The sequence below is a fragment of the Somniosus microcephalus genome, chromosome 5, assembly GCF_052327205.1.
Source record: "Somniosus microcephalus isolate GS21.2 chromosome 5, FLI_Smic_1.0, whole genome shotgun sequence".
Taxonomy (NCBI): Eukaryota; Metazoa; Chordata; class Chondrichthyes; order Squaliformes; family Somniosidae; genus Somniosus; species Somniosus microcephalus.
In genome coordinates, this window is record NC_140991.1 from 108,440,411 (window position 1) to 108,466,416 (window position 26,006).

The window sequence follows — 26,006 nt, forward strand, 5'->3', positions numbered from 1 at the left end:
CGGAAGGGACAAGGACCTCCCTGTGTACTCTCACCCCCTCCACAAGCATATGGAGGGAGTCAGCAGAGAACCTGGGTGCAGCCCTCTGTCTCTGTACAGTCATGTTTAAAACTCTTTATAACACTCCAATGGTGCAGTACAGTGCCTATCCTAGATGAAGCTTCAAATGCAATGTGGCCATGGCTCCTTTAAATATCCCAGCTGAAGATGCATCATCAAAATGTCATCAGACCTGCACGATTTAATAGAGCTGGGTAACGCGCAGGGCTGCCTTAATAGGTGCCATTAATGGAAAGTCGATCTCAGGAGCGGGATGGAATCAGGAATGGGGTCACGACCTGCCACAGTGACCGCCCGCACCCGACCCGCCCAGGTACAGAAAATTCCAGCCAAGATCAGTGGACTATGAGTCTCCTCACAATGCAGTGCAAAAAAGCAACAGAATAATATGAGTTTAAGAATTGAATGCGTGAGACAGACGTGTGTACATGTAAATTATACATTTTTTTAGATTTAGGCAAGTATATTTTTGATTGAAAATTGCTTTGTAGTGTGTACACAAGTTTGTTATATTGTCTGAAAAATTTATAAATTGCTCTTTGACCTAATTGTGTGAGTACGACCAAGCACTCAGGTAATCTGAAAGATTGAAGGAGTGGGGTGAAATGTTATTTGACTGGGGCAGGGTAGGAATTTATTACCACCTCTTAAAAAAGGACAATTGGAGGTTAAAAGTGGGTAGTAAATGATTAATATAAAATAAAGCTTGCTGTATAAATGCAAGTTATTGTTGATATTTATTGTGGTTGGAAGAGACTGAATCAAGAAGTCACAGTAAACAGGCAATCTGTTTTTTTTAAGTAGTATCTTTATTATAACTTTAGTATAACCAAGGTATAGAGCACACAGCCATGTAAATCAGTTATGTATGATTAAGACAAATCTTACTGGTTTGGCATGGCTCCTGAATTTCAAGAAGTAGCATTTAAACAGAAAATAAACATATGTTCATACAGATTTATAAGACAGTTGGTGGATTAACAAAGGTCAGATGAGCAAATCACACCTGGATCCCATTTTTCCCATTTTGTCTGATTTGGCATACGAACAATTGACAACTTACTACAGAAACTTGTATCATCTTTCAAGGGCTAGTAATGTAATTATCACTTTCCCCCTTTGGAGGAAGGATATAATATAAGTCCTGTCGGCTGTCTTCCTGTATGTTCATGCCAAATGAAGGAAGTGAAATAATTCAGGATCTTCACAATACTCCTTGGAGGAAAGATGTTCATTGATGTTATGTTCGGTCTGACAAAAATTATGATGCCGTTTGTGATTTCGAGCTGTTAAGGACCTTATCTACTGTAGCAAGATTTTAGGAATATATAAGAAATTTTAAGAATAGGAAAAGACTATTCGGCCCAACAAGCTGATGTATTTTTGATTATTTTTAATCCTTTCTATATTTCATCTCTCCATTATCACCTAGTCCCCTTTCCCTCCAGAAGTGCATCTATTCTTTTATGTTTTAATCAAATAAGAATTGAATTATGATTATTGTATTTTCAGCACCTACTGAAGTAACATTTTCATTTGATGTGGGTAATGGCCCAGTGGAACTTACAGTGAGATCCCCAAATCCTTTGAATGATGACCAGTGGCATCGAGTAATCGCTGAGCGCAATGTAAAGGAAGCAAGCCTTCAAGTAGATCTACTGCGCAGGGATTTCAGGAAGGCACCAACCCAGGGTCACATTAGACTGGAACTCTATAGCCAGCTCTATGTGGGTAAGTAATTAAAGCTTATTTGTCATTATATAAAAAACTCAAAAGCCTTGGGCTATTTGTTTCAACTGTTTAGATGCTTTGTTAGTACAGTAAAATATTGACTGAGTCTTAAAAACAAATGTGCGTGCAATTATATTATACTAAAGCTTAATGTTTCACACAGTTTACACTTGCATGAAAAATAAGATTCAAGGAACCACATGAAATACGTAAAACTTTTCATGAATAGCTGGACACTAAGGGAATCAAGGGATATGGGGATAGCGCGGGAAATTGGAGTTGAGGTAGAAGATCAGCCATGATCTTATTGAATGGCGGTGCAGGCCCAAGCTGCCGTATAGCCTACTTCTCCTATTTCTTATGTTTCCTACATGCTATATTCATACCAATGTCAGATTGAGGAGAACATCTTGAAGAATTCTTTGATTGCTATTTGCAGATAGACACCATCTTAGTGGAGTACTATCTGAAATGAGCTAACTGTGGTATTAGAGGGAAACAAATTTATTTATCTGTCTGCAATGCTTGAGAAAAACATTGGGGTAGATTTTTGTCCGCACTGCCTGGGCAGTAATGTGGCACAGTCACACACCCTTTACAGAACCCACCTAATTTTCATTCCATTAATTTCATCAGTCGTCAAACACAACCTGCATTTTATAAATCCATGTTAACTGGCCTTGATTAACCAATTTTTCCAACTACGTGGTAATTTCATCCCATGTTTAAACTAAATAAGTGGGGGAGGGTCCCGGTGGAGAGAAATCTAGAATGCTAAAGAGAAACGACAAGGAAGCAGTGCAGGAAAGTGATTGGGGTAAGGATAACCAAATTGTGTCAGGAAGGACAGAGCGTACAAACAATGGAGTGCACTAACAAATAGGGTCCGGGTAAGAAAAAATGGTAATAAGACAAATAGGGCCATAGTACAAAAAAATGTTAAGATGTCTAAAAATGTTAAAAAGACAAATCTAAAGGCACTGTATCTGAATGCACGAAGCATTCATAATAAGGTAGACAAATTAACAGCACAAATAGATGTAAATGAATATGATATAATTGCGATTACGGAGACATGGCTGCAGCGTGACCAAGGCTGGGAGCTGATTATCCAAGGATATTCGATATTTAGGAAGGACAGGCAAAAAGGAAAAGGAAGTGGAGTAGCCTTGTTAGTAAAGGATGAAGTCAGAGCAATCGTGAGAAAGGATATTGGCTCAGAAAACCAAGATGTAGAATCAGTTTAGGTGGAGCTAAGAAGCACCAAGGGGCAGAAAACGTTGGTGGGAATTGTCTGTAGGCCTCCAAACAGTAATGTTAATGTCAGGGATGGCATCAAACAGGAAATTAGAGATGCATGTAACAAGGGTACTACAGTAATCATGGGTGACTTTAATCTACATATAGACTGGCCAAACCAAATTAACAATTATACTGTGGAGGATGAATTCCTGGAGTGTGTACGAGATTTTTTTTAGACCAGTACATTGAGGAGCCAAGTAGGGAACAGGCTATCCTAGATTGGGTATTGTGCTATGAGAAGGGGTTAATTAATAATCTTGTTGTGTGGGGTCCTTTAGGGAAGAGTGACCATAACATGATAGAATTCTTCATTAAGATGGAAAGTGAAGAAGTCCAATCCGAAATTAGGGTTCTAAATCTAAACAAAGGAAACTACGATGGTATGAGGAGTGAGTTGGCTATGATAGATTGGGGAGCTTCATTAAAAGGCATGAGGATAGGCAATGGCTAACATTTAAGGAACGAATGCATGAATTGCAACAGTTACACATTCCTTTCTAGCGCAAAAACACAAAAGGAAAAGCAGCCCAACCATGGCTAACAAAAAAGAAATTAAGGATAGTATTAGCTCCAAAGAGGAGTCATATAAAGTTGCCAGAAAAAGTAGCAAACCTGAGGATTGGGAGCAGTTTAGAGTTCAGCAAAAAAGGACCAAGAGATTGATTAAGAGGGGAAAAATAGAGTATGAGAGTAAACTTGCAAGGAACATAAAAGTGGATTGTAAAATCTTCTACAAGTATGTAAAAAGAAAAACATTAATAAAGACAAATGTAGGTCCCTTACAGTCAGAAACGGGAGAATTTATAATGGGGAACAAGGAATTGGCAGAGCAATTAAACAAATACTTTGGTTCTGTCTTCACGGAAGAGGACACAAATAACTTCCCAGAAATGCTAGGGAACCAAGGGCCTAGTGAGAAGGAGGAATTAAAGGAAATTAGTATTAGTAAAAAAAATAATGCTGGAAAAATTAATGGGACTGAAAGCTGATAAATCCCCAGGGCCTGATCATTCGCATCCCAGAGTACTAAAAGAGGTAGTCATGGAAATGGTGAATGCACTGGTTGTCATCTTCCAAAACTCTATAGATTATGGAACAGTTCCTGCAGATTGGAGGGTGGCAAATGTAACCCCACAATTTAAAAAAGGAAGGAGAGAGAAAACAGGGAACTACAGATCAGTTAGCCTAACATCAGTAGCAGGGAAAATGCTAGTCTATTATAAAGGATGGACACTTAGAAAATATAAACAGGATTAGACAAAGTCAACATGGATTTATGAAAGAGAAATCGTGTTTGACAAACCTACTGGAGTTTTTTGAGGATGTAACTGGTAGAATAGATAAGGGAGAACCAGTGGATGTGGCGTATTTGGATTTTCAGAAGGCCTTTGATAAAGTCCCACATACGAGGTTAGTGTGCAAAATTAAAGCGCATGGGATTGGGGGTAATATACTGGCATGGATTGAAAATTGGCTAACAGACAGGAAACAGAGAGTAGGAATAGATGGGTCTTTTTCAGAGTGACAGGCGGTGACTAGTGGGGTACCACAGGGATCAGTGCTTGGGCCCCAGCTATTCACAATATATATCAATGATTTGTATGAGGGAACCAAATGTAATATTTCCAAGTTTGCTGACGACACGAAACTAGGTGGGATTGTGAGTTGTGAGGAGGATGCAAAGAGGCTTCAAGGCGATATAGACAAGTAATTGAGTGAGTGGGCAAATACATGGCAGATGCAGTAAAACATGGATAAATGTGAAGCTATCCACTTCAGTAGGAAAAACAGAAAGGCAGAGTATTATTTAAATGGTGAAAGATTGGAAAATGCTGATGTACAAAAGAACCTGGGTGTCCTTGTACACCAGTCACTGAAAGCAAACATGCAGGTGCAGCAAGCAGTTAGGAAGGCAAAAATGGTATTTAGGCCTTCATTGCAAGAGGATTTGAGTACAGGAGCAAGGATGTCTTACTACAGTTGTACAGGGCCTTGGTGAGACCACACCTGGAGTACTGTGTGCAGTTTTGGTCTCCTTGCCTAAGAAAGGATATACTTGCCATAGAGGGAGTGCAGCGAAGGTTCACCAGACTGATTCCTGGGATGACAGGACTGTCGTATGAGGAGAGATTGGGTCAACTAAGCCTGTATTCACTAGAGTTTAGAAGAATGAGAGGGGATCTCATTGAAACGTATAAAATTCTGACAGGGCTAGACAGACTGGATGCAGGGAGGATGTTTCCCCTGGCTGGGGGGTCTAGAACGAGGGGTCACAGTCTCAGGATACAGGGTAGGACATTTAGGGCTGAGATGAGGAGAAATGTCTTCACTCAGAGGGTGGTGAACCTGTGGAATTCTCTACCACAGAAGGCTGTGGAGGCCAAGTCACTGAATATATTTAAGAAGGAGATAGATAGATTTCTAGACACAAAAGGCATCAAGGGGTATGGGGAGAGAGCGGGAATATGGTATTGAGATAGAGGATCAGCCATGATCATATTGAATGGCGGAGCAGGCTCAAAGGGCCGAATGGCCTACTCCTGCTCCTATTTTTCTATGTTACAGACTGTTGGCAGCCAAAAGTCCATGACCCTTCCAGCTTACTCCCACTATAACTCCAGTAGGAGTGTGGCGGAACTGCCACAAATGAGGCCAGGATTTTGACCTATCAGTCCTGGCCTTGTACGGGAGTTACCTGGAGTCCCTGGAAAGGAGCAGAGCCTCCAATCACGTCAAACAAGACCATTGGCGTCAAAGGGGACATGTTAGTTTTCTGATTCATTTTAATATCTCTCTTCTTGGTTGCATATTCATGTGGGACTCTGTAGCTGGCAACTAACAGTTAAACATGTCTAAAGAAATTTAGAAATTACTGTCACTGTCTGCACTTTCGGCTCACATTAATTTTGGATGCTCCACCACCTTAATGGTTTAATGGCCACAGATAATATTACTGAAGTGGTAGGCAGTGGTTTCTCACTACTGAAGCCATTTGAATGGTTAATTTGTGGTAGCAATCCATCATCAGCAACTATCGCCATTAATTAACTGAGGCAAGGTTAGGGTAAAGAAATGGATGGGACTCCTGACTAAACACTGATTGAGGACAGTAATTATCATTAATTGAGTCAGGTTTGATGGGCGTGTACACTAAAAGGCCTAACAAAAGGAGTAGTACTGGACATTCAGGATTCAGCTCTATAGAAATGGAATGATTACAGCACTGCAAATTAATCAAACAAGAACAGTATCATAATTGTACCTTAAACCCTGAAATGAATGTAATGAAACACCCAAAGGCATCTGCTTATGTAGTCAGAAATCTCAACTAGCAATAAGCTTTAGCAACTGAAATCAGAGTTTACCTTCAAACATCTATAGCAAGCAGCAAAAGAATCATACAGTACTGTTGTATCCGTGTGTTAATGGAGACACGGAATGCAGGAGTTGGTTTCACAGGTGTTTACTGAACAAAGTCTGGAGGTGAACTAACAGATACAAGACACTATACAGGCTTATATAGCCCGAGTGGCCATTACCGGCATTACAGTACACAGGGGGCTCTTAAAGGCACATACACCACAATTCCTCCCCTTTTAGACAACCAGTACATAACATTTTAAGCAATCATTAATTAACATGTTATAAGAACAATAATCTACACATTTGCTGCAGTTAATCAATTATAAGTCAGTCTCTCTGGAGGCTTCCTGACTTGGTCCGGATAACGCCTCGGTGGTGTAGTAGGTTCTTTTGGCAAGGTCGATTCGGCTTGAATGCCAGTGTCGGGTTCATCTGGTTCCAGTATCACCGGATCGGAGGTAGATACTATGGGTATCTCTGCTTCATCATTAGGTGTATAGAGTTGTGGTGTAGGTTGTCCCTTTTCGGATGACTCTATGACCTGGTCAGCATGGCGCCTTATTATGCTTTCTCCAATGTCCACGGTATACATCAGTGGTCCTAGTCGTGTGCAAATAGTTCCAGGCTGCCATTTCTCGGTACGGTAGTCCCGGGCCAAAACTTGTTGACCTATCTGGAAGGTTCTAGTTGGCCTTTCATTCATGCCTTGAAATTGCCGGTTCTCCACGTCCCTTCTGATGTTTGGCTTGATCAAATCCAGCCGGCATCTTCGGCTTCTATTGAAGAACATCATGGCGGGAGTTTGGTTTGTATGTGTTGCATTCCTGTATGCAAACAAGAAGTTATCTACCTTATGCTGTAGATTTATGTCTTCATTACCCATGGCCCTTATGGCCTTCTTGAAGGTCTGGACAAACCTTTCAGCCAATCCATTGGTGGCGGGATGGTATGGGGCGGACGTGAAGTGCTTAACCCCATTGCTTTTTAAGAACTTCCTGAATTCTTCGGACACAAATTGCGGTCCATTATCAGAACAGATCTGTTCAGGCAGCCCATTCCTGGCAAATATGGTCCTTAATACTGTGATGGTTTTTTCCGTGGTGGTGGAGGACATCTTTATTACCTCCGGCCACTTGGAGTGTGCATCAACCGCGATTAAGAACATTGAGTCCATAAATGGACCAGCAAAGTCGATGTGTACCCTTTGCCATGGAGATGAGGGCCACTCCCATGGATGTAGAGGGGCTTGTGGTGGGGCGTTTTGGACCTTCTGGCATCCTAGGCAGCTCTTGGTCATTTCATCAATGTCTCCATACCTGGCCACCACACAAACGCCCTGGCTAGGTTCTTCATTTTCACTCCACCCAGATGCCCCTCGTGAAGCTCTTTTAGCACTTTATCCTGGAGTTTGGGTGGAATCACCACTCTGGATCCACACATCAAAGTTCCTCGGCACACTGACAGCTGTTCTCTTCTTTGCGAGAATGCTGGCAACAGTGGTTCGCCATGTGCTGGCCATCCCTTCACCGTTAAATCGTAGACTCGTGAGAGAGTCGGGTCATTTCTCGTTTCCTTTTCAATGGCAGAATTTGTTACTGTTAGACATTCCACTATGGTTGAGTGGAACATCTCCACTGGGTCCACTGTAGGTGCCTCTTCTGCCATTGGCAATGGTAGGCGCGATAAACCGTCAGCATTCCCATGCTGTTTTGATCCTTTGTATTCTATGTCATATTGGTGTGCCCCTAGGAAAAGGGACCACCTCTGTAGCCTTTGCGCTGTCATAATGGGAACGCCCTTTTTAGGGTTGAATATGGAGACGAGGGGTTGATGGTCAGTCAACAAGGTAAATTTTTGTCCGTGTAGGTAATGGTTGAATTTCTCCACTCCCCATACCAGGCTGAGTGCTTACCTGTCAATCTAGGCATAGTTACGCTCAGCTGAGTTCAATGAGCATGACGCAAAAGCTATCGGCCGCTCCGAGCCATCAGGGAATCTATGCGATAATACCGCTCCTACGCCGTAAGGGGATGCATCGCATGCCAGTCTGATTGGCAGTTATGGGTTGTAATGAGCCAAAACTTCCTTGGACGTGATCAAGCCTTTGCATTTATGGAAGGCACATTTACAGTCTTCGCTCCATTTCCAAATTACTCCCATTTGTAGCAGTTCGTTAAGAGGGTGCAGAACAGTTGACAAGTTCGGTAAAAATTTATGATAGTAATTTATCAATCCCAGGAACGACCTTAATTGTGAGACATTTTCAGGTGCTGGGGCTTTTATGACCGTTTCAATTTTTTCAGGTGACTTATGCAACCCTTCCTCGTTAATTATGTGGCCACAATATGATATTTGTTTCTGGAAAAATTCGCACTTGGGGCGATTTGCTCGTAGGCCCCGTTCTTTCAGCCTAGTGAGCACCTGCTCCAAATTGGCAAGTTGCTCGTTGTTGTTTTCTCCTGTTACAAGGATGTCGTCTAGGTAACATTCAGTCCCCGGAATCCCTTGGAGGACTTGCTCCATAGCTCTTTGCCAGATAGCTGGAGCTGATGCTACTCCGAAAACCAGTCGATTGTACTGGTACAGGCCTTTGTGTGTATTTATCGTGAGATACTTTTTAGAGGCCTCTTCAACCTCCATCTGTAGATATGCTTGTGCCAAGTCAATTTTGGTGAAACGTTTCCCTCCAGATAGTGAGGCGAAAATATCTTCTATCCTCGGAAGAGGATACTGTACCGTGTGAAGGACCGGGTTTACAGTCACCTTGAAGTCCCCACAGATGCGAATTTTTCTCTATTCTTCAGATTTATCATTATTCAATGTTTTCTTCATGACCGGGACGATGGGTGTTGCCCACTCGCTCCAATCTATCTTGGATAATACACCTGCCTTTTCCAAATTCTCCAGCTCTGCCTCGACTGCTGGACGAATTGCGTATGGCACCGGCCTTGCCTTAAAAAACTTGGGAATTGCCGCATCTTCCACTTTTATTGAGGCGGTGAGGCCTTTCAAGGTTCCTAGTTCCTGTTGAAACACTTCCTTGGCGTTGGCCAAGGTGTCTTTTAATCGTTCAGGTATGACGTCATCATCATTTTTTTTCTTACTGGTCACCGTCAGTGCCTGAATGGAGTGCCAGTCTAAACGTATCTTCCTGATCCATTCACGTCCCAATTTCTTGCAGAACGTATAAATACAACTTCTGTATTTCCTTGCCGTTGTATACAACAGGCACCCTTATTTTCCCTTTGGGGTATACTTTCTGCCCCGTATATGTTTTCAAGATAATGGATGTGTCTTTCAAAGGTATATGCAGAAATAGCCGCTCGTAATCCCGTCGACTTATGACGGTCAGAGCTGATCCTGTATCTAGCTCCATTTTAACTGGGGACCCCGCTATCGTGAGGGTAACCCAAATGGTCTGGTAATCTTCTTTGGCAATTACATTATGTAATTTGAGACAGCTTAGTCTCTTGTTTCCGGAGTCGCTGTCGCTCTTCTGGTCTTCGGAGCTACTGTCCGTCATCATTTGTACCTTTCTGTACTTTTCCTTATTGATTTTTTTCCTGTCCATGGATTTTTTGTTTCCAGATCAGCATACACGTGCAATGTGTCCAATCTTTCTGCATTGCCTGCATGCTTTGTCCTTGAACCAGCAGTCCCTCTGGTCATGGGTGGATCTGCCGCAGCAATAACATCTCTCGAAGCCCTGTGTCATTTCATGGGTGCCGAACTCCTGTGGCCTTTGCTGTATCTCTGCAGCTCCTCTTGCGGCTGCTTCGTATGATACAGCCACACTGAAAGCCTTGTCCAGTGTCAAATCTTTCTCAGAAAGTAGCCTTTTCTGTGTTCCTTCACTTAGGAGACTGCAGATGAATTTGTCTCGAAGAGAATCTGCCAGTCCTGCCCCGAATTGGCAGTGCTTTGACAGCTTCCTTAATTCGGTGAGGTAATCAGCGTTACTTTCATTCTTGTGCTGATTCCTCCTGAAGAATTTGAATCGTTCCACTATCAACAGCGGTGTTGGGTTTAAGTGCTCCTGTAGGGTATCAACAATCTCCTTAAAATTCTTGTCCCTCGGTTTGGCTGGAGTGATTAAGTTTCGCAACAGCCCGTATGCCCTTGCGCCCATTAGATTTAGAAGTACTGATGCCTTTTTATCATCCTGTATTTCATTTGCTGTGCAATATACCTCCACTCTTTCCACATATGTGGTCCAATCTTCTATATCGCTATCGAAAGCAGTAATATTGCCAGTCTTAGGCATCCTGAAAAAAAAATGGCGCCTCCCGCGCTTTCCTTTCTTCCCCGCAGAAAAAAATGGCGCCTCCCGCGCTTTCCCGCCGCTGCCACTGCTGACAATGCTGTTCTCCGCGGTTTTTATTTACACAGGTATTTTTAATAGGTGGAGATTCGTTTCTGCCGGACTCTCTGGGACTTTTCCCTCCCTCTGCTTGGTCCGAACGCCGACCTGCTTTGCAGCGCCGGCCGTCTCCCGAGTGCTCCACCCTCTGTCTCTGTTTGCCTCCGCCTTCGCTGCTCGGCACCGCTGCAGAGCCAGCTGATGGAGCCCCAGCCCGCCGCCCAAGAAGGATTATTGCAGTACCTGCCACCAGCTTGGCTAGCTGGTGAAACCACAGTTTTTTTTTCTTTCTTGTTTTTTTCTTCGACTTTCGTCTGAGGAATCGATCTCCTTGAGGTGCTGCCGAATTGCAGGTAAGTCCATTTCCAATTCGTCGCCACTGTTGTATCCGTGTGTTAATGGAGACACGGAATGCAGGAGTTGGTTTCACAGCTGTTTACTGAACAAAGTCTGGAGGTGAACTAACAGACACAAGACACTATACAGGCTTATATTGCCCGAGTGGCCATTACCGGCATTACAGTACACAGGGGGCTCTTAAAGGCACATACACCACAAGTACGAGATTAATCTATTTAAAATATCTATATTATTTCAAATTAAAACTCAGGCTTCCTCAGTTAAAGAGTCAAATGGTTAAATACACAGAGACAGTGTAGAAATAGCAGACTACATTTTACCATCCTTTGCTAATCTGGCAATTCCATTTTGTCTACTTCAGTTATAAATGACAGAATTTGATCCTCCACCCCTAGGAACTCACAGCTCCTGTGGCTTCAGTTGGCCTCATAAGGATTGGCTGTAAAACAGAACAGACAGCCACGATTGTGCTGTTCTGCTTTTCCAATCACTAATGGCCTCACCCAGCTCTGGCTAAATATGTCAACATTAAGTTTGACTGGACCAATTCCCCTCATCATCTCAGCAAAGGCTGTGTCCAAGTCAACTTATGTTTGTATCTTAAAATGTGTGTGTGAAATGGCAAATGGTAATAGTCTCAAGTGGGAATTTGCTACCACACCCTGGAATGCAATCTAATAGTCAAAACATCCAAATTGCAGCTAGACTTAGGTTAGGCAGATCACATGGAGTGCTGCAGAGCTCACATCCCATCTAGGAGCAAGAATTCAGTGTTGTATACCAGAGTCAGAATCCAGAATTGGAGAGTTTCGGACAGTATTTTGCAAAAGCTTAGATGGAGGTGTAATTAACACTTCCAGGAAGACACAGGGACTTTCCTATATGTAGCTTTTCATATTGTTAGGAGATCCAAAAGTGTGTCACAGCCAGAAAATTTGTTCTGAAGTGTAGCCACTAACAATTAGTGTAGCAAGGTCGCATAAAGAGCCAATAACCAATTAATTTGTTTTGGTGGTGTTGGTTGAGGGATAAATGCTGGTCAGGATATTAGGAGAGCTCCACTGCTCCTCTTTGAATAGTACGATGGGATCTTGTAATTCCACCTGAACAGGCAAATGGTTTAACCTCATCCAAAAGACTCCACCTCTGCTAATGCAGCACTCCCTCAGTACTGCACTGAAGTGCCAGCATAGATTAGGTTCTTAAGTCCTGGAGAAGGAGAAATAACAGATGTTCATGCTCACAACTGTTTGCCAGATATTTATACGGAAACGTTTGTAATGATCAGTAACATGTCATTCTAGAATGGTACACTAGGTGGAGCTGTATGTTTAGTGGTGGGCTACCCACAAGGCAGTAGTCAAGATGGATGCCTGTACACTAGTCCACATGGCTGAATAAATGACTAGCTCAAGCTAGCTGTTCATAATGAAAACGTCTATTTATTTATGAACATAACATGGTACCAGGATTGGTAATATCTGTTGAATATTGTGAAAGGCGACATGGAGAATTTGAAGCCACCGGAGGGTTTGAAACTCACGGGGAATGTCGACTGCAATTGGCGGACTTTCAAACAACAATTCTAACTCTACATTGCTGCCATCGGGTTCGGTACGAAGCCAGACGCAAGAAAAATAGCGTTACTGCTCATGGTTGCAGGCCCGCAGGCGATAGAGGTATTTAATACATTTGTATTTGATCAAGAGGAGGACAGAGAAAAATGGATGATGTGCTAAAGAAGTTTGATACACATTGTTCTCCCAAAAAGAATGAGACCTATGAGAGGTACGTGTTCTGTTCACGGACACAGCAGCAAAATGAGACTTTTGATAGCTTTGTGACCAATCTGAAACTGAAAGCACAGACATGTAATTTCTCTGAACTGAAATCATCCATGATTCATGACCAGATTGTGTTTGTTATTCACGATGAAAAGGTCAGGGAACGTTTGTTGAGAGAAACCGAACTAACATTGGAGGATGCTGTGAAAATATGCCATGCCAGTGAGCTAGCTCGGCAGCACGCAAAGACTTTCAGTGAAATTAATAATGATGCGAATGTAATGAGTGACTGTGCTGCTGTCGGTGCTGTGCCCTACAAGAGGAAGAAACGTGGGCAGAACAGAAATGCAAAGCAATCGGAGGATGGAACTTTTAATTGTAAACGCTGTGGTTACCAGCACCAGTCAAGACAATGCCCAGCGTTTGGGAAAATGTGCACAAAATGTAATGGAAAGAATCACTTTGCCAAACAATGCTTTTCTAAAGTAAAATCAAAGAAAGGGCAACAAGTCAATGTGATTGAGGACACTGATTTAAGTGAGACATATTTTGTAGGAATGGTGTCATGTGACAATATCAAAAAGGATACAGAAAATGTGCAGCCCTCAGGAATGGACAATGCTGAACATAAAGTTAATGCAGTAAAAGAGGACAAATGGATGATGCCACTGCAGGTAAATGGAGCATTAGTTACATTGAAACTAGACACTGGGGCAAAAGCAAACTTAATCAGTATGAGTGACATTAAAAATATGAAAGAAAAGCCCAAAATACAGAAAAAGTCAGTACTACTGAAGAACTATAATGGACAGAAAATAGATAGCTTAGGTGTATGCAGACTTAAAGTGACAGTCAAAGACAAAGTGCATCATCTCATGTTTTCTGTTGTGGCTGAAGGACTTGATTCACTATTAGGTGACAAAGCTTGTGAGGACTTAGAACTGGTCAAGAGAGTCTACCGTATAAACTGTGCCATAAGCAGACCAAATGACTCGGTGGATTCTGTAGTGAGTAATTTCCAGGATATGTTCAAAGGATTTGGAGTTCTACCATTCACTTACAAGATCCAGCTAAAGGAGGATGCTCAGCCAAAGGTACATGCTCCACGGAGAGTTCCAGCACCCCTGCGTGACCGGCTCAAGAAAGAACTGGACAGAGTGACCACACTAGGAGTCATCAGGAAAGTTGAAGAGCCAACAGACTGGGTTAACTCCATGGTATGTGTAAAGAAAAAGAACAATGATCTAAGAGTATGCATGGATCCAAAGGACTTAAATGCAAACATAAAACGTGAACACTACCAGATTCCCAAGCGAGAAGAAATCACCAGTGAAATGTCAGGTGCCAGATACTTCACAAAGCTCGATGCCTCACAAGGATTTTGGCAACTAAAACTGGATGAAGAGAGCACCAAATACTGTACCTTCAACACACCATTTGGCAGGTATTGTTTCCTCAGAATGACTTTCGGGATAATATCTACATCTGAAATCTTTCATAGAGCGATGGAACACATAATTGAAGGTATGGAAGGAGTTCGGGTCTATGTTGATGACATCATCATCTGGGGCTCCACACTGAAAGAACACAATGAGAGACTGACTAAAGTGCTACAGAGCATACGCCGGAATGGACTGAAGCTCAACAAAGCCAAGTGTCAGTTTGGCATCCAGGAAGTCATTTTCCTAGGAGAAAATCTATCTGGTAAAGGAATAGAGCCAGATATGGAAAAAGTAAATGCCATACTCAAAATGCCCAGACCCACTGACAAAAAAGGAGTGCTACGCATCATGGGGATGATAAACTTAATTGGAAAATTCATTCCTAACTTGTCATCCAAGACAGCCTGTCAGCGAGACCTGCTACATAAAACAAATGAATTTGCATGGACAGAAAGACATGAACAAGAGTGGATGAACCTCAAAACAGTGCTGACAACCACACCTGTACTCACCTTCTTTGACACAACAAAGAAAATCAAAGTGTCAACGGATGCATCAAAAGATGGCCTAGGCGCGGTCTTGCTACAAGCAGAGGGTGAAGATTGGAAGCCTGTTGCCTATGCCTTCAGGTCTATGACTGATTCTGAGTGTCGATACGCCCAGATTGAAAAGGAATGTCTAGGCTTGGTAGTTGGACTAGAAAAGTTCCATGGCTACATATATGGACTTCCCACCTTCACAGTTGAGACAGACCACTGCCCACTGGTTGCCATCATAAAAAAAATCTGAATGAGATGTCTCCAAGGATTCAACGACTCATGATGAAGCTGCAAAGATATGACTTTGAACTGATCTACACACCAGGCAAACACATAGTGTTAGCAGATGCACTATCCCGAGCACCCACAATGAGTCATGTGAGCTCTACTGAGGAAGACGTGGATGTTCATGTGAGTATGGTCACTGCTGCGCTGCCCGTGTCAGACACAAAATCAAAGCAAATAGCAGAAGAAACAGTAAAAGATACAGTGTTACAAACAGTAATAGAGAACATTCATCATGGTTGGCCAAAAGGTTCCTGTCCAAAGTACTATCATATCAGGTCAGAGTTAAGTGTCGCAAGTGGACTATTACTAAAACAGAACAGAATAGTCATTCTGCAGGCTTTACATCAAGACATGCTCAAAAGGATTCATGAGGGACAACTCAGAATTGAAAAATGCAAAAGGAGAGCAAGAGACACTGTTTATTGGCCTGGCATAAATAAGGACATTGAGAACATGATAGGCATATGTGAGACATGTCAGAAACACCAAAACAAACAAGCAAAGGAACCAATAGTAGCTGACTTACCAACAGCGCCATGGCAAAAGGTTGGTATGGACCTCTTTCATTTGAATGGTAAAGACTATCTAATAGTGATTGACTACTATTCTAACTATCCTGAGATGGTGCTGCTCTCAAGCACATCAGCAAGCAGTGTCATAATGCATGTTAAATCCATCTTCGTCAGACATGGAATTCCCAGGATTGCATTAGCGACAATGGTCCGTGCTTCAACTGTAAGGAGTGGCAACAGTTTGCAGCACATTATGACTTTCAACACACCACATCCAGTCCTCTGTATGCTCAGTCGAATGGTAAGGCAGAGAAAGGTGTTCAAGTTCTCAAACAGCTACTGAAGAAAGCAACAGAAAGCAAGTCTGATCCTTATCTCGCCCTGCTGAGCTACCGAGCCTCCCCTTTAGACTGTGGTTCTTCACCTGCTGAGCTCCTAATGGGTCGCAAGTTGTGCACCACGCTACCCTGCTGTGCAAAAGAAAAGCAGAGTAAGGAACTGAGACAGAGACTTCGACTGTTAAAGCTGAAACAGAAATCACACGATGACAAGTCATCCAAAACTCTGAAATCATTGACAAGGGATGATGTTGTCAGGATTGAGGATCCAGATGCATGGAACAGGAAAGCTACAGTTCTTGAGGAAGTAGGACCAAGGTCATACACTGTTAGAACTGAGGAAGGACAGATTCTCAGGAGGAACCGCCGTTCCCTCCTGAAAACACAAGAAACTATCCAAGAGCAAATCGATGACAATGCCGCAACTGAATCTTGTGACTCACCACCAGAACAATCTAATACAAACACACATACAGGCTCTCATGCAAACACATCAGACTTACCTGTGCTGAGAAGACCCACACGTGAAGTAAAAAAGCCTGATAGACTTAATCTTTCAGTACAAAGAAAACTATAATAAAAGAATGAAAAGCTTAGAGTTCATAAAGTAAAGCTTTGAAAATGTGTTGACTGTTGTGAAGATATTTATGTCGTTATGATTGATTGATATTGATTGATATTGATTTTGTTTAACCTCAAAGAAAGTGGGATGTAATGATCAGTAACATGTCATCCTAGAATGGTACACTAGGTGGATCTGTATGTTTAGTTGTGGGCTACCCACAAGGCAGTAGTCAAGATGGATGCCTGTACACTAGTCCACATGGCTGAATAAATGACTAGCTCAAGCTAGCTGTTCATAATGAAAATGTCTATTTATTTATGAACATAATAACAACGTTGACATTGTTCATCAAGAAAAATGCATGGGCCAGAACATCCTATTTTTGCAGCAGTAGGTGGATATGAGTGGAAAAGGGAGAAAATATTAATGGGCCAGAAATTCGTGTCCCCACAGGTGAGTACGCGCTGTGTACTCTCCCGTAAGGCCAACGGAAGTGCCGGTTTCGCGCATGCACTGCGCATGCACTGAAAACCAGAACTTCCGTTCCCTTGAAGGAAGGGGTTCGGAGGTCAAATGCGTGTGCTGGAGAGGCAGCGCGTATGCCTGGAACTTCAGCTTTTTTCACAGGTTTTTCAGTGCGGGTAAGTCCCTAGCAATTGCACATGGAAAAAGCAAGTGCAAGGCCTGCTTTTAACAGGTTTATCATTTTAAAATACTTTAAAGAAAGGTAAGTTTATTTTTAGCCCCGTTAAAAACTTTAATTAATTTTTTCAAAAATTTAAATTTTTGTTTAAAATAGTTAATTTATGTAATTTATAGTTATTTTTAAAATGTGATTTAAAAAAAAATTTATTTGAAGTTTTACTTAGGTTTTGGGGCCGATCTCTATTCATAGATTTGACAGGTCTTCCTGTCAAATCTATGAATAGTGATTCCCTGCTCCGATTGGCTCCTCATGGCCCACGTGATCCCAGGTGATGCTGTGAACTAACTGCGCCCCTGGGATATGTGAGCACTGCACACCGGCAGCTGGAGGAGGCCCAGGATCGAAATTCCATGCACAACGGCAGGCGCGCTATGTAAGTGCAGGTCGGGGGCTTGCGCCCGCGGGAAGCCTCCGACCCGAATTTCTGGGCCAATATTATTCTTTCATTAAAGCAATAATGATACATCATTTACTTTCATAGAAATATCAGTCTTTGTGCAAATTTAATGTAAAAACTACTACAAAAAACAGCTGAAACTAAAGACTAAAGATTACAATATTTTCTGCCAAATTTCTTGATAGTCTTCTACCCAATCCACCATTTCCTTGCCCAAGGTCACTGCTATCTGCTATTGACAATCAGCAACACCTTGCTTAAGGCCAATCCACATCCCTTAGGAGTAATTTTTTGACTTCATGGCCGAAATTTTAATGGGGGTGCGGGGAAGTGGGGGGGGGGGGGGCGCGTGGTGAGGCGGCTAGGAAGCGGTCGAGAAACCCAGGAGAACAAGTTTCCCGCAAGCGCTGCCGAAATTAACGGCGGGCCCTAAATAACATTTCAACGGTCTGTTTCCCACCTGCAGCCAGCCAGTTGGAAAGGTTGGCTGGCTACGGGCCGGTAGGCCTGTGGCACTGGGCCGTAGTAGAGAGGGAGGGATTGGGTGCGGGCCAGAGGAGGATCGGCTGACATGGGGAGAGAGGATCGGGGCCAGAGCATCTGGGGTAGGGAAGCATGGATCGGGGCTGCAGCATCGGTGGGGTGAGGGTGGGGGAGAGAGAGGATCGGGGCTGGAGCATCGGTGTGGGTGGGGGGGGAAGCATTGGGGCTGAAGGATCGGCGGGGGCGGGGGAAGAGAGGATCAGGGCCAGAGCATCGGGGGTAGGGAAGCATGGATCGGGGGCACAGCATCGGTGGGGTGGGGATGGGGGGAGAGAGGATTGGGGCTGGAGCATTGGGAGAGGAAGAGAGGATCGGGCCCTGCCTGAAGATCATCTGTATGGGGTGGGGGCGGAAGCACAGTGCCGGCCCAAAGATCATCGGTGGGGGAGGGGGAGGGGGGGCGGGGAGAGGCAGGAAAAGCAATTGGAGGCTTCGTGGGGGGTGGTCAGAGGCCTCGTGGGGGGTCTCCGACTGCAGGGGGTGGGCGAGGCGGGGATGCTGGATTCAGGAGGTAAGAGTAAAGGCAGTTACCTCCTGGATCCAGCAGTTCTCGTCTTACTTTAGCTGGCGGGTTCACCAAGGCCTCAGAAACCCGACCAGCCACAGTTACATTTGAAATGCTGGTTAAATCTGAGGCACACCAGCCTCATTATAATACTTAAATAGACAACCCGCCTCCTGAGAGCGGGTTGGCTGCCCGCCGCCCCCCCCGCCAAGTGTCCGTTAAAACCAGAATTGGGTGGGTTGGAGGCAGGTTTGGCTCAGGATTCAGTTTTTTAACATTTTAACCTCCCACCTGACCACAACCCGCCCATTTGTTGAGGTTAAAATTCTCCCCATGTTCTTGACAGGGTGCACATATCAAAAATTTGGGTGCACACTGCCCACAATTTTCCAGTCATTTAAAATAATCTCAGCTGCAGTTCTCCCCACCAGAAATATGAAATCGGAAGTTTTCCCCTTTTAATCCTTCCTAAAGGACAGCATTACCTTCTCTAGCCAGCTGCCAGGGAAATGATTAACTCCACTTCCCTCCCTGAAAGTCACTGCAACTGAATTACCTAAAGACACAACTGTCCTTTTAAGAGCACTATTACTTCAATCACCAACGCCACAGCAACTTCTCCCAACCCTAACATCATTACCCATGAATGTAAACATAAATAGTAGACAGTTGCATGCAGATTGATGATATGTTGATATTGCTTTGTTCGTGTTGAAATGGTTCTCACTTGACAATTATGAACTGAAAATTCACTCCCTTCTGTCAACTCAAGTATTCTTTACTTAGGCATCTAGCATATGGTACTGCATAATACATCATTGATGATCATGAATATACCACAACTAAAAATGTAATTCAGTTGAAGTGTGCTGTTTAGTGTGCTTTCTACTTTGCAAAATAAATGTTTAAAAAGTCCAGGAAAAGTCCATGCGCAAGCTCTACAAGCTGATGAAGATGCTGAAATCCACAGCCTCTCAATATGGTTGAAGCTGAGCCTTAAAATACTGTAAATTAACCAATTATTTGCATAAAGGACACAGCCTTATAGGATTACACTGAAGTAAATGGCAGCAGGAATACTAATCCAGCTGAAAAAGTAATTTAAATTATGTGAACTGGAAGAATAAAGGTTTCAACTGATTCGCAAAATCAGTTGATTTATGCTAATGAATTAATTCCATATGCAAGACAGTTCATTTTTGCTGATGATACAAAGCTGGGTGGGAATGTAAGTTGTGAGGAGGATGCAAGGAGGGTTCAAGGGGATATAGACAGGCTAAGTGAGTGGGCAAGAACATGACAAATGGAATATATTGGGGCAGTAATTCCTCCCCAAACGCGTGAGTACGGAAGGGGTACTCACGCGTCTGGCCGGAGGAAATGCCGGTTTTCAGCATGCACAGCGCATGTGCTGAAAACCGGCATTTCCTCTCCTCTAACCCAAGAGGTGAAGAGGCTAGCGCGTGCGCTGTAGGGGGCAGCGCGTGCGTCTTGGATTTCCTCTGTTTTGGGGGATTTGCGCATGTGTAAAGGCCTCCGGTCTTTACACTTGTAAAAAGCACACGTAAGTATTTATTTTTACAGGTAAGTGGTGTTTTAGTGCAATTTAGAAAAAAAATTTCCACAGGTTTATTATTTTAAAGAATCTACAATAAGGTAAGTATAGTTTTAGATCCTTTTTATTAAAAATTTATTTTTTTCAAAAAAAAAAATTATTGTTTAAATTATTTTTTTAAACTTATTTATACTTAATTTAATGATTGGGATGTTTTTTTAAATTTTATTTAAAGTTTAAGTAGTGTTTTGGGGTGCAGTACTTTTCATGAGTTTGACAGTTCTTACTCTCAAACTTATGAATGAAGTTTCCCCTCCCCTGATTGGCTGAACAGTGCTCACCTGATCCCAGCCAGCACATCGCACTAACTACGCCGCTGGGTCAGGTTAGCACAGCGCGCCAACATCAGAACCGGGCCACTGACAGGAAATCCACTGCGGGCCAGGTTTCAGATGTCGGCGCGCCGGGTAGGTGCACATCGGGGGCCAATGTGGAGAAATGTGAAGTTATCCACTTTGAAACGAAAAATAGAAAAGCAGAGTATTTTTTAAATGGTGAGAGATTGGGAAATGTTGGTGTTCAAAGGGACCTGGGTGTCCTTGTACAAGAATCACTGAAAGTTAACCTGCAGGTACAGCAAGCAATTAGGAAAGCAAATGGTATGTTGGCCTTTATTACAAGAGGATTTGTACGGTGGCATAGTGGTTAGCACTGTTGCCTCACAGCGCCAGGGACCCAGGTTCGAATCCGGCCTCGGGTGACTGTCTGTGTGGAGTTTGCACATTCTCCCCGTGTTTGCGTGGGTTTCCTCCGGGTGCTCCGGTTTCCTCCCACAGTCCAAAGATGTGCGGGTTAGGTTGATTGGCTATGATAAATTGACCCTTAGTGTTAGGGGGATTAAATACGTGGGGTTACGGGGATAGGGTGAGATATGTGTTGGTGTAGGGGTTACGGGGATCGGGTGGGCTATGTGTCGGTGTAGGCTCGATGGGCCGAAATGGCCTCTATCTGCACTGTGGGGTTTCTGTGATTCTGTGATTCTGTGATAAGAGTAAAGACGTCTTACTGCAATTATATAGGGTCCTGGTGAGACCACACCTGGAGTATTGTGTACAGTTTTGGTCTCCTTACCGAAGGAAGGATATACTTGCCATAGAGGGAGTGCAATGAAGGTTCACCAGACTGGTTCCTGGGATGGGGGGATTGTCCTATGAGGAGAGATTGAGTAGACTAGGCTTATATTCTCTGAAGTTTAGAAGAATGAGAGGTGATCTCATTGAAACATACAAAATTCTTACAGGGTTTGACAAGATAGATGTAGGGAAGATGTTTCCCCTGGCTGGGGAGTCTAGAACCAGGGGTCACAGTCTCAGAATAAGGGGTCGGCCATTTAGGACTGAGATGAGGAGAAATGTCTTCACTCAGAGGGCAGTGAATCTTTGGAATTCTCTACCCCAGAAAGCTGTGGAGGTTCAGCCGTTGTGTATATTCAAGACAGAGATCGATAGATTTTTGAATATTAAGGAATCAAGGGATATGGGGATAGTGCAGGAAAGTGGAGATGAGGTAGAAGATCAGACATGATCTTATTGAATGGCGGAGCAGGCTCGAAGGGCCAAATGGCCATCTCCTGCTCCTATTTCTTATGTTCTTATGTTTATTTTTGGGGGATTTTTTTTGCTTCTTTCTACTGAGTGAACATTTGAAATAAGGAAGAACAGTTTAAAGAGTAAACCTACAAACATATCAATATTAACTGTTACTGATCACAGCTGAGTCCAATGTAACTAGCTCAGCACTTTATACTTAAGGAGAACTTAATCATCGCAGGAAAATAATCAAACATTATTAAAGCACAATATACAAGAATTATACTATTGTGCTGTTTGGCCCCAATTTTAACTTACCCCTCCTGACATAAACCAGGTGGGGGGGAGGCAATTAAAATGAAGTGGAGACATGCCCACTCTTTTAGCGCACCAATCTGACTGCCTGCAATGTAAAGTTGCAGGCGTCCAGGACAGCTGCCCCGAGCCGGCGAGGGTCCTCTTTAAATATGCAAATCAGGCTCCGATGATGTCATTGGGCCTGACCTGCTATTTTAACTGGAAGCTTGCGTGGGGGAGCAGTGACGGCTTCCCCATTATTCTAAACTTCCGGAAACCACAAGAGATCCAGCAGGTAAGTTTTTTAAAAAAAAATTAGGTTAGGAGGAGCAGGAGCCTCCCTTGCCCCCGTGTTTAAGATGTGTGTGACTGTATAAATGAGCAGAGGTTCATTGTGCCAGCTTTCTGCCCATTTAGTGCCCATCCAATTCTCTGTTCTGGCTTTGGTGACAGAAGTGCTTTTCAGATTGCACTTAATTAGATTAAAACTTGGTCCTGATGACATTATTTAGATGTCCACGCAACAGTTGGTCTTTTACATAGAATGTGAGTGCCCAGAGCTGACAGGATGTGCTGTTTGTGGATGTACATTTAAAGAACCCTATGTAAAGATTTATAGCACCATTTTGAGGATAATTCTGAAACTTGTTTTTGTTTCCTTTCTGTTGCCATTTAGTTGGTCAGCAGGCTTTGTGTCAAGTGTCCTGGCACTACTATTTTGTTTTGGTACATCCACAATATTGGGACATTGGGTTTCCCTCTTTATTTAGGTTTATTGTAGGAGAGGAGGATTAATGGAGAAATGGTAGGTTGGTCAGGTTGCATCAGAGGCAGATTGTGCTCACCTGCCAGCATCCTCCCACCCACATTTACAGGCAAAGCACACTTACCTAGCAATGGCCATGTAGAATAGCCTACCAGATACAGAACTGCAGACACCTGTGCCATAAAGTTGGCACTGGCAGTGGCAATAATGGTCAGATGCACCAGGTCCTCTTTCTCCTCCTTCCAGGATACTGTTCTATGGGCAAGGTGCCCTGGCATGGCAAGCAGGGCCAGCCTCCTTGGTAGTACCTCATGCTACACCACTTCAACTTTACCAGCCATCAAACAGGGTTTTAGAATTGCACTGCTCTATCCCTTGGCCACAGACTTAGTTTCCTGGCTCCACATTTATTGTGCTAGCCACTGGGTTTTGCCAGACATATTTGAAACCCAAACAGCCTTTGCAAAGGCTGAAATGTACAGTATTGTAGGAATGGCTAGATTCCTAACTAAAGGACTGAGGTCGAGTCAGTCTATCAAACAAATGATGTTTAATACTAATCAACAGAGTTTAAAACGAAAACACAGGATGTTAAGTCTGTGTGTTATAGTGATAATTACTACACAGACTATAAGAGTAAATTCAACAGGTCTTTACTGGTTGGAGGTAGGGACTATACTGAATACAATATTACTACACAGTGCTTATATACTGGTGTGGTCACCACCGGTATTACGTATACAGCAGCCAGAGAAAGTAGTACATCTCTTAAGGTGGAACAGGCTTAAGTTCTCTTAAGGTGGAACAGGTTACATACACCACAATCCTCCCTTTTTAGCTTAACAGTCATATCCCCATTTAACATAACATAATAACATATATACATATATAACTTCAGGTATAACAGTTCAAAGGTTCAGTCTCTCAGGAGGCTTTCTGATGCGGCTTGGATAACGCCTCTCAGTAGTCTCTGATTCTTGTTGTTGAGGTGCCTCCTCTATTTGGTTTCCAATGTATTGGGTGTCATCATCATCAAGTACATTCCCTGCCGAGGTAGATGCTTCAGGTTCATTAACGTCTTCCACAGTTGTCTCTGTCACAACCATGGGTTCGACCCTTGCTCTCGACTACCAGTTGATCTGCATGACGCCTTATCACATTATGACCAATATCTACTGTGTACATCAGAGGTCCTTGTCTGGCCCGAATTGTTCCGGACTGCCATTTTTCGTTTCCATAGCCCCTTGCCAACACTGGTTGTCCTACGTCGAAAGTTCGAGTGGTCTTGTTGTTAATATGCCGAAACTGTTTGTTTTCCACTTCCCTCCGCACATTTGGTTTTAACAAGTCCAACTTGGACCGCAACCTCCTGTTATAAAACATCATGGCAGGACTTTGGTTAGTCACTGCATGATCGGCGTTTCGATAAGACATCAGGAACTTGTCGACCTTGTGTTGCAGCGGAATCTGATCATCGTTCATGGCCTTGATTGCCTTTTTGAATGTCTGGACAAATCTTTCAGCCAACCCGTTTGTCGCCGGATGATATGGGGCAGAGGTATAATGTTTTACTCCATTCTTCTTTAAGAATTGTCGGAATTCTTCCGATACAAACTGTGGTCCGTTGTCCGAACAGATCTGTTCTGGCAATCCGTTCCTTGCGAATATTGTTCTTAACACCGCAATTGTCTTTTCTGAAGTAGTGGTATTCATCTTGATGACTTCTGGCCATTTGGAATGTGCGTCCACCGCGATTAGGAACATGGAGTCCATGAATGGACCAGCAAAGTCAATGTGTACGCGTTGCCATGGGGCTGAAGGCCATTCCCATGGGTGCAGCGGTGCTATCGGAGGTGCATTTTGCACTTTTTGGCACCCAGCGCAGCTTTTCGTTAACTCCTCAATCTGTTGGTCAATACCCGGCCACCATACATAAGCCCTAGCAAGACTTTTCATTTTAACTCCCCCCAGATGACCTTCATGCAGTTCGTTTAAAACTCTTTCCCTTAACTTGGGAGGAATAATCACTCTTGTCCCGTACATCAAGGTACCATGGCAGACGGACAGCTGGTCTCGCCTTGCCGAAAATGCCGGTAACAGAGGATCACCCCGTGTTGGCCATCCTTTCACTGTCACCTCGTAGACTCTGGACAGTGTCGGGTCGTTCCTGGTTTCTCTTTCAATACTTGCATTGGTGACTGGTAAACACTCGATGATGGTCGAATGAAATAACTCAACAGGGTCAACTTTCGTCGTGTCTTCTTCTTCAGGTAGTGGCAGGCGCGACAGCCCATCAGCATTGCCATGCTGTTTCGTACCTTTGAATTCTATTTGATAGTGATGTGCCCCTAGGAAAAGAGACCATCTCTGGAGACGCTGCGCTGTCATCACCGAGACACCCTTCTTAGGGTTAAAAATGGATACCAACGGTTGATGGTCTGTCAGAAGTGTGAATTTTTGGCCCTGCAGGTAATGATTAAACTTCTTCACTCCCCATACAAGGCTAAGAGCCTCCCTATCGATCTGCGCATAGTTGCGCTCAGCGGAGGTCAATGATCTGGATGCAAACGTGACTGGCCTTTCCGTGCCATTTGGCAACTTGTGTGAGAGTACTGCCCCAATACCATATGGAGAAGCATCACAAGCCAACCGAATAGGCAGTGTCGGGTTGAAGTGAGCCAACACTTCCTCTGAGGTGATCAATTCTTTGCTTTTGCGAAATGCCTTCTTACAGTTTTCGCCCCATTCCCATGGTACCCCTTTCTGTAAAAGAGCGTTTAACGGGTGCAGTACCATGGATAGATTTGGCAGAAATTTATGGTAATAGTTAATTAATCCTAGAAACGACCTCAACTGAGAGACATTCTCCGGAGCGGGAGCCTTTACAACTGCCTCAATCTTGTCAGGAGACTTATGAAGCCCCTCCCGGTCAATGACATGGCCACAGTACGAGATCCGCTTCTGGAAGAACTCACATTTCTGCCGATTTACTCTAAGTCCATAC

General features: G+C 43.5%; 1 protein-coding gene across 1 annotated transcript in view; it reads left to right on the plus strand.

The window, feature by feature from the left end:
• Nucleotides 1–26,006, plus strand: part of LOC147117257 (contactin-associated protein-like 2) — a 1,950,749-nt gene that overhangs the window by 1,658,455 nt on the left and 266,288 nt on the right. The window contains exon 16 of the mRNA XM_085988072.1: nucleotides 1,573–1,791. Within this exon, the coding sequence (XP_085844198.1) occupies nucleotides 1,573–1,791 (219 nt within the window). The remainder of the gene's footprint in view (nucleotides 1–1,572; nucleotides 1,792–26,006) is intronic.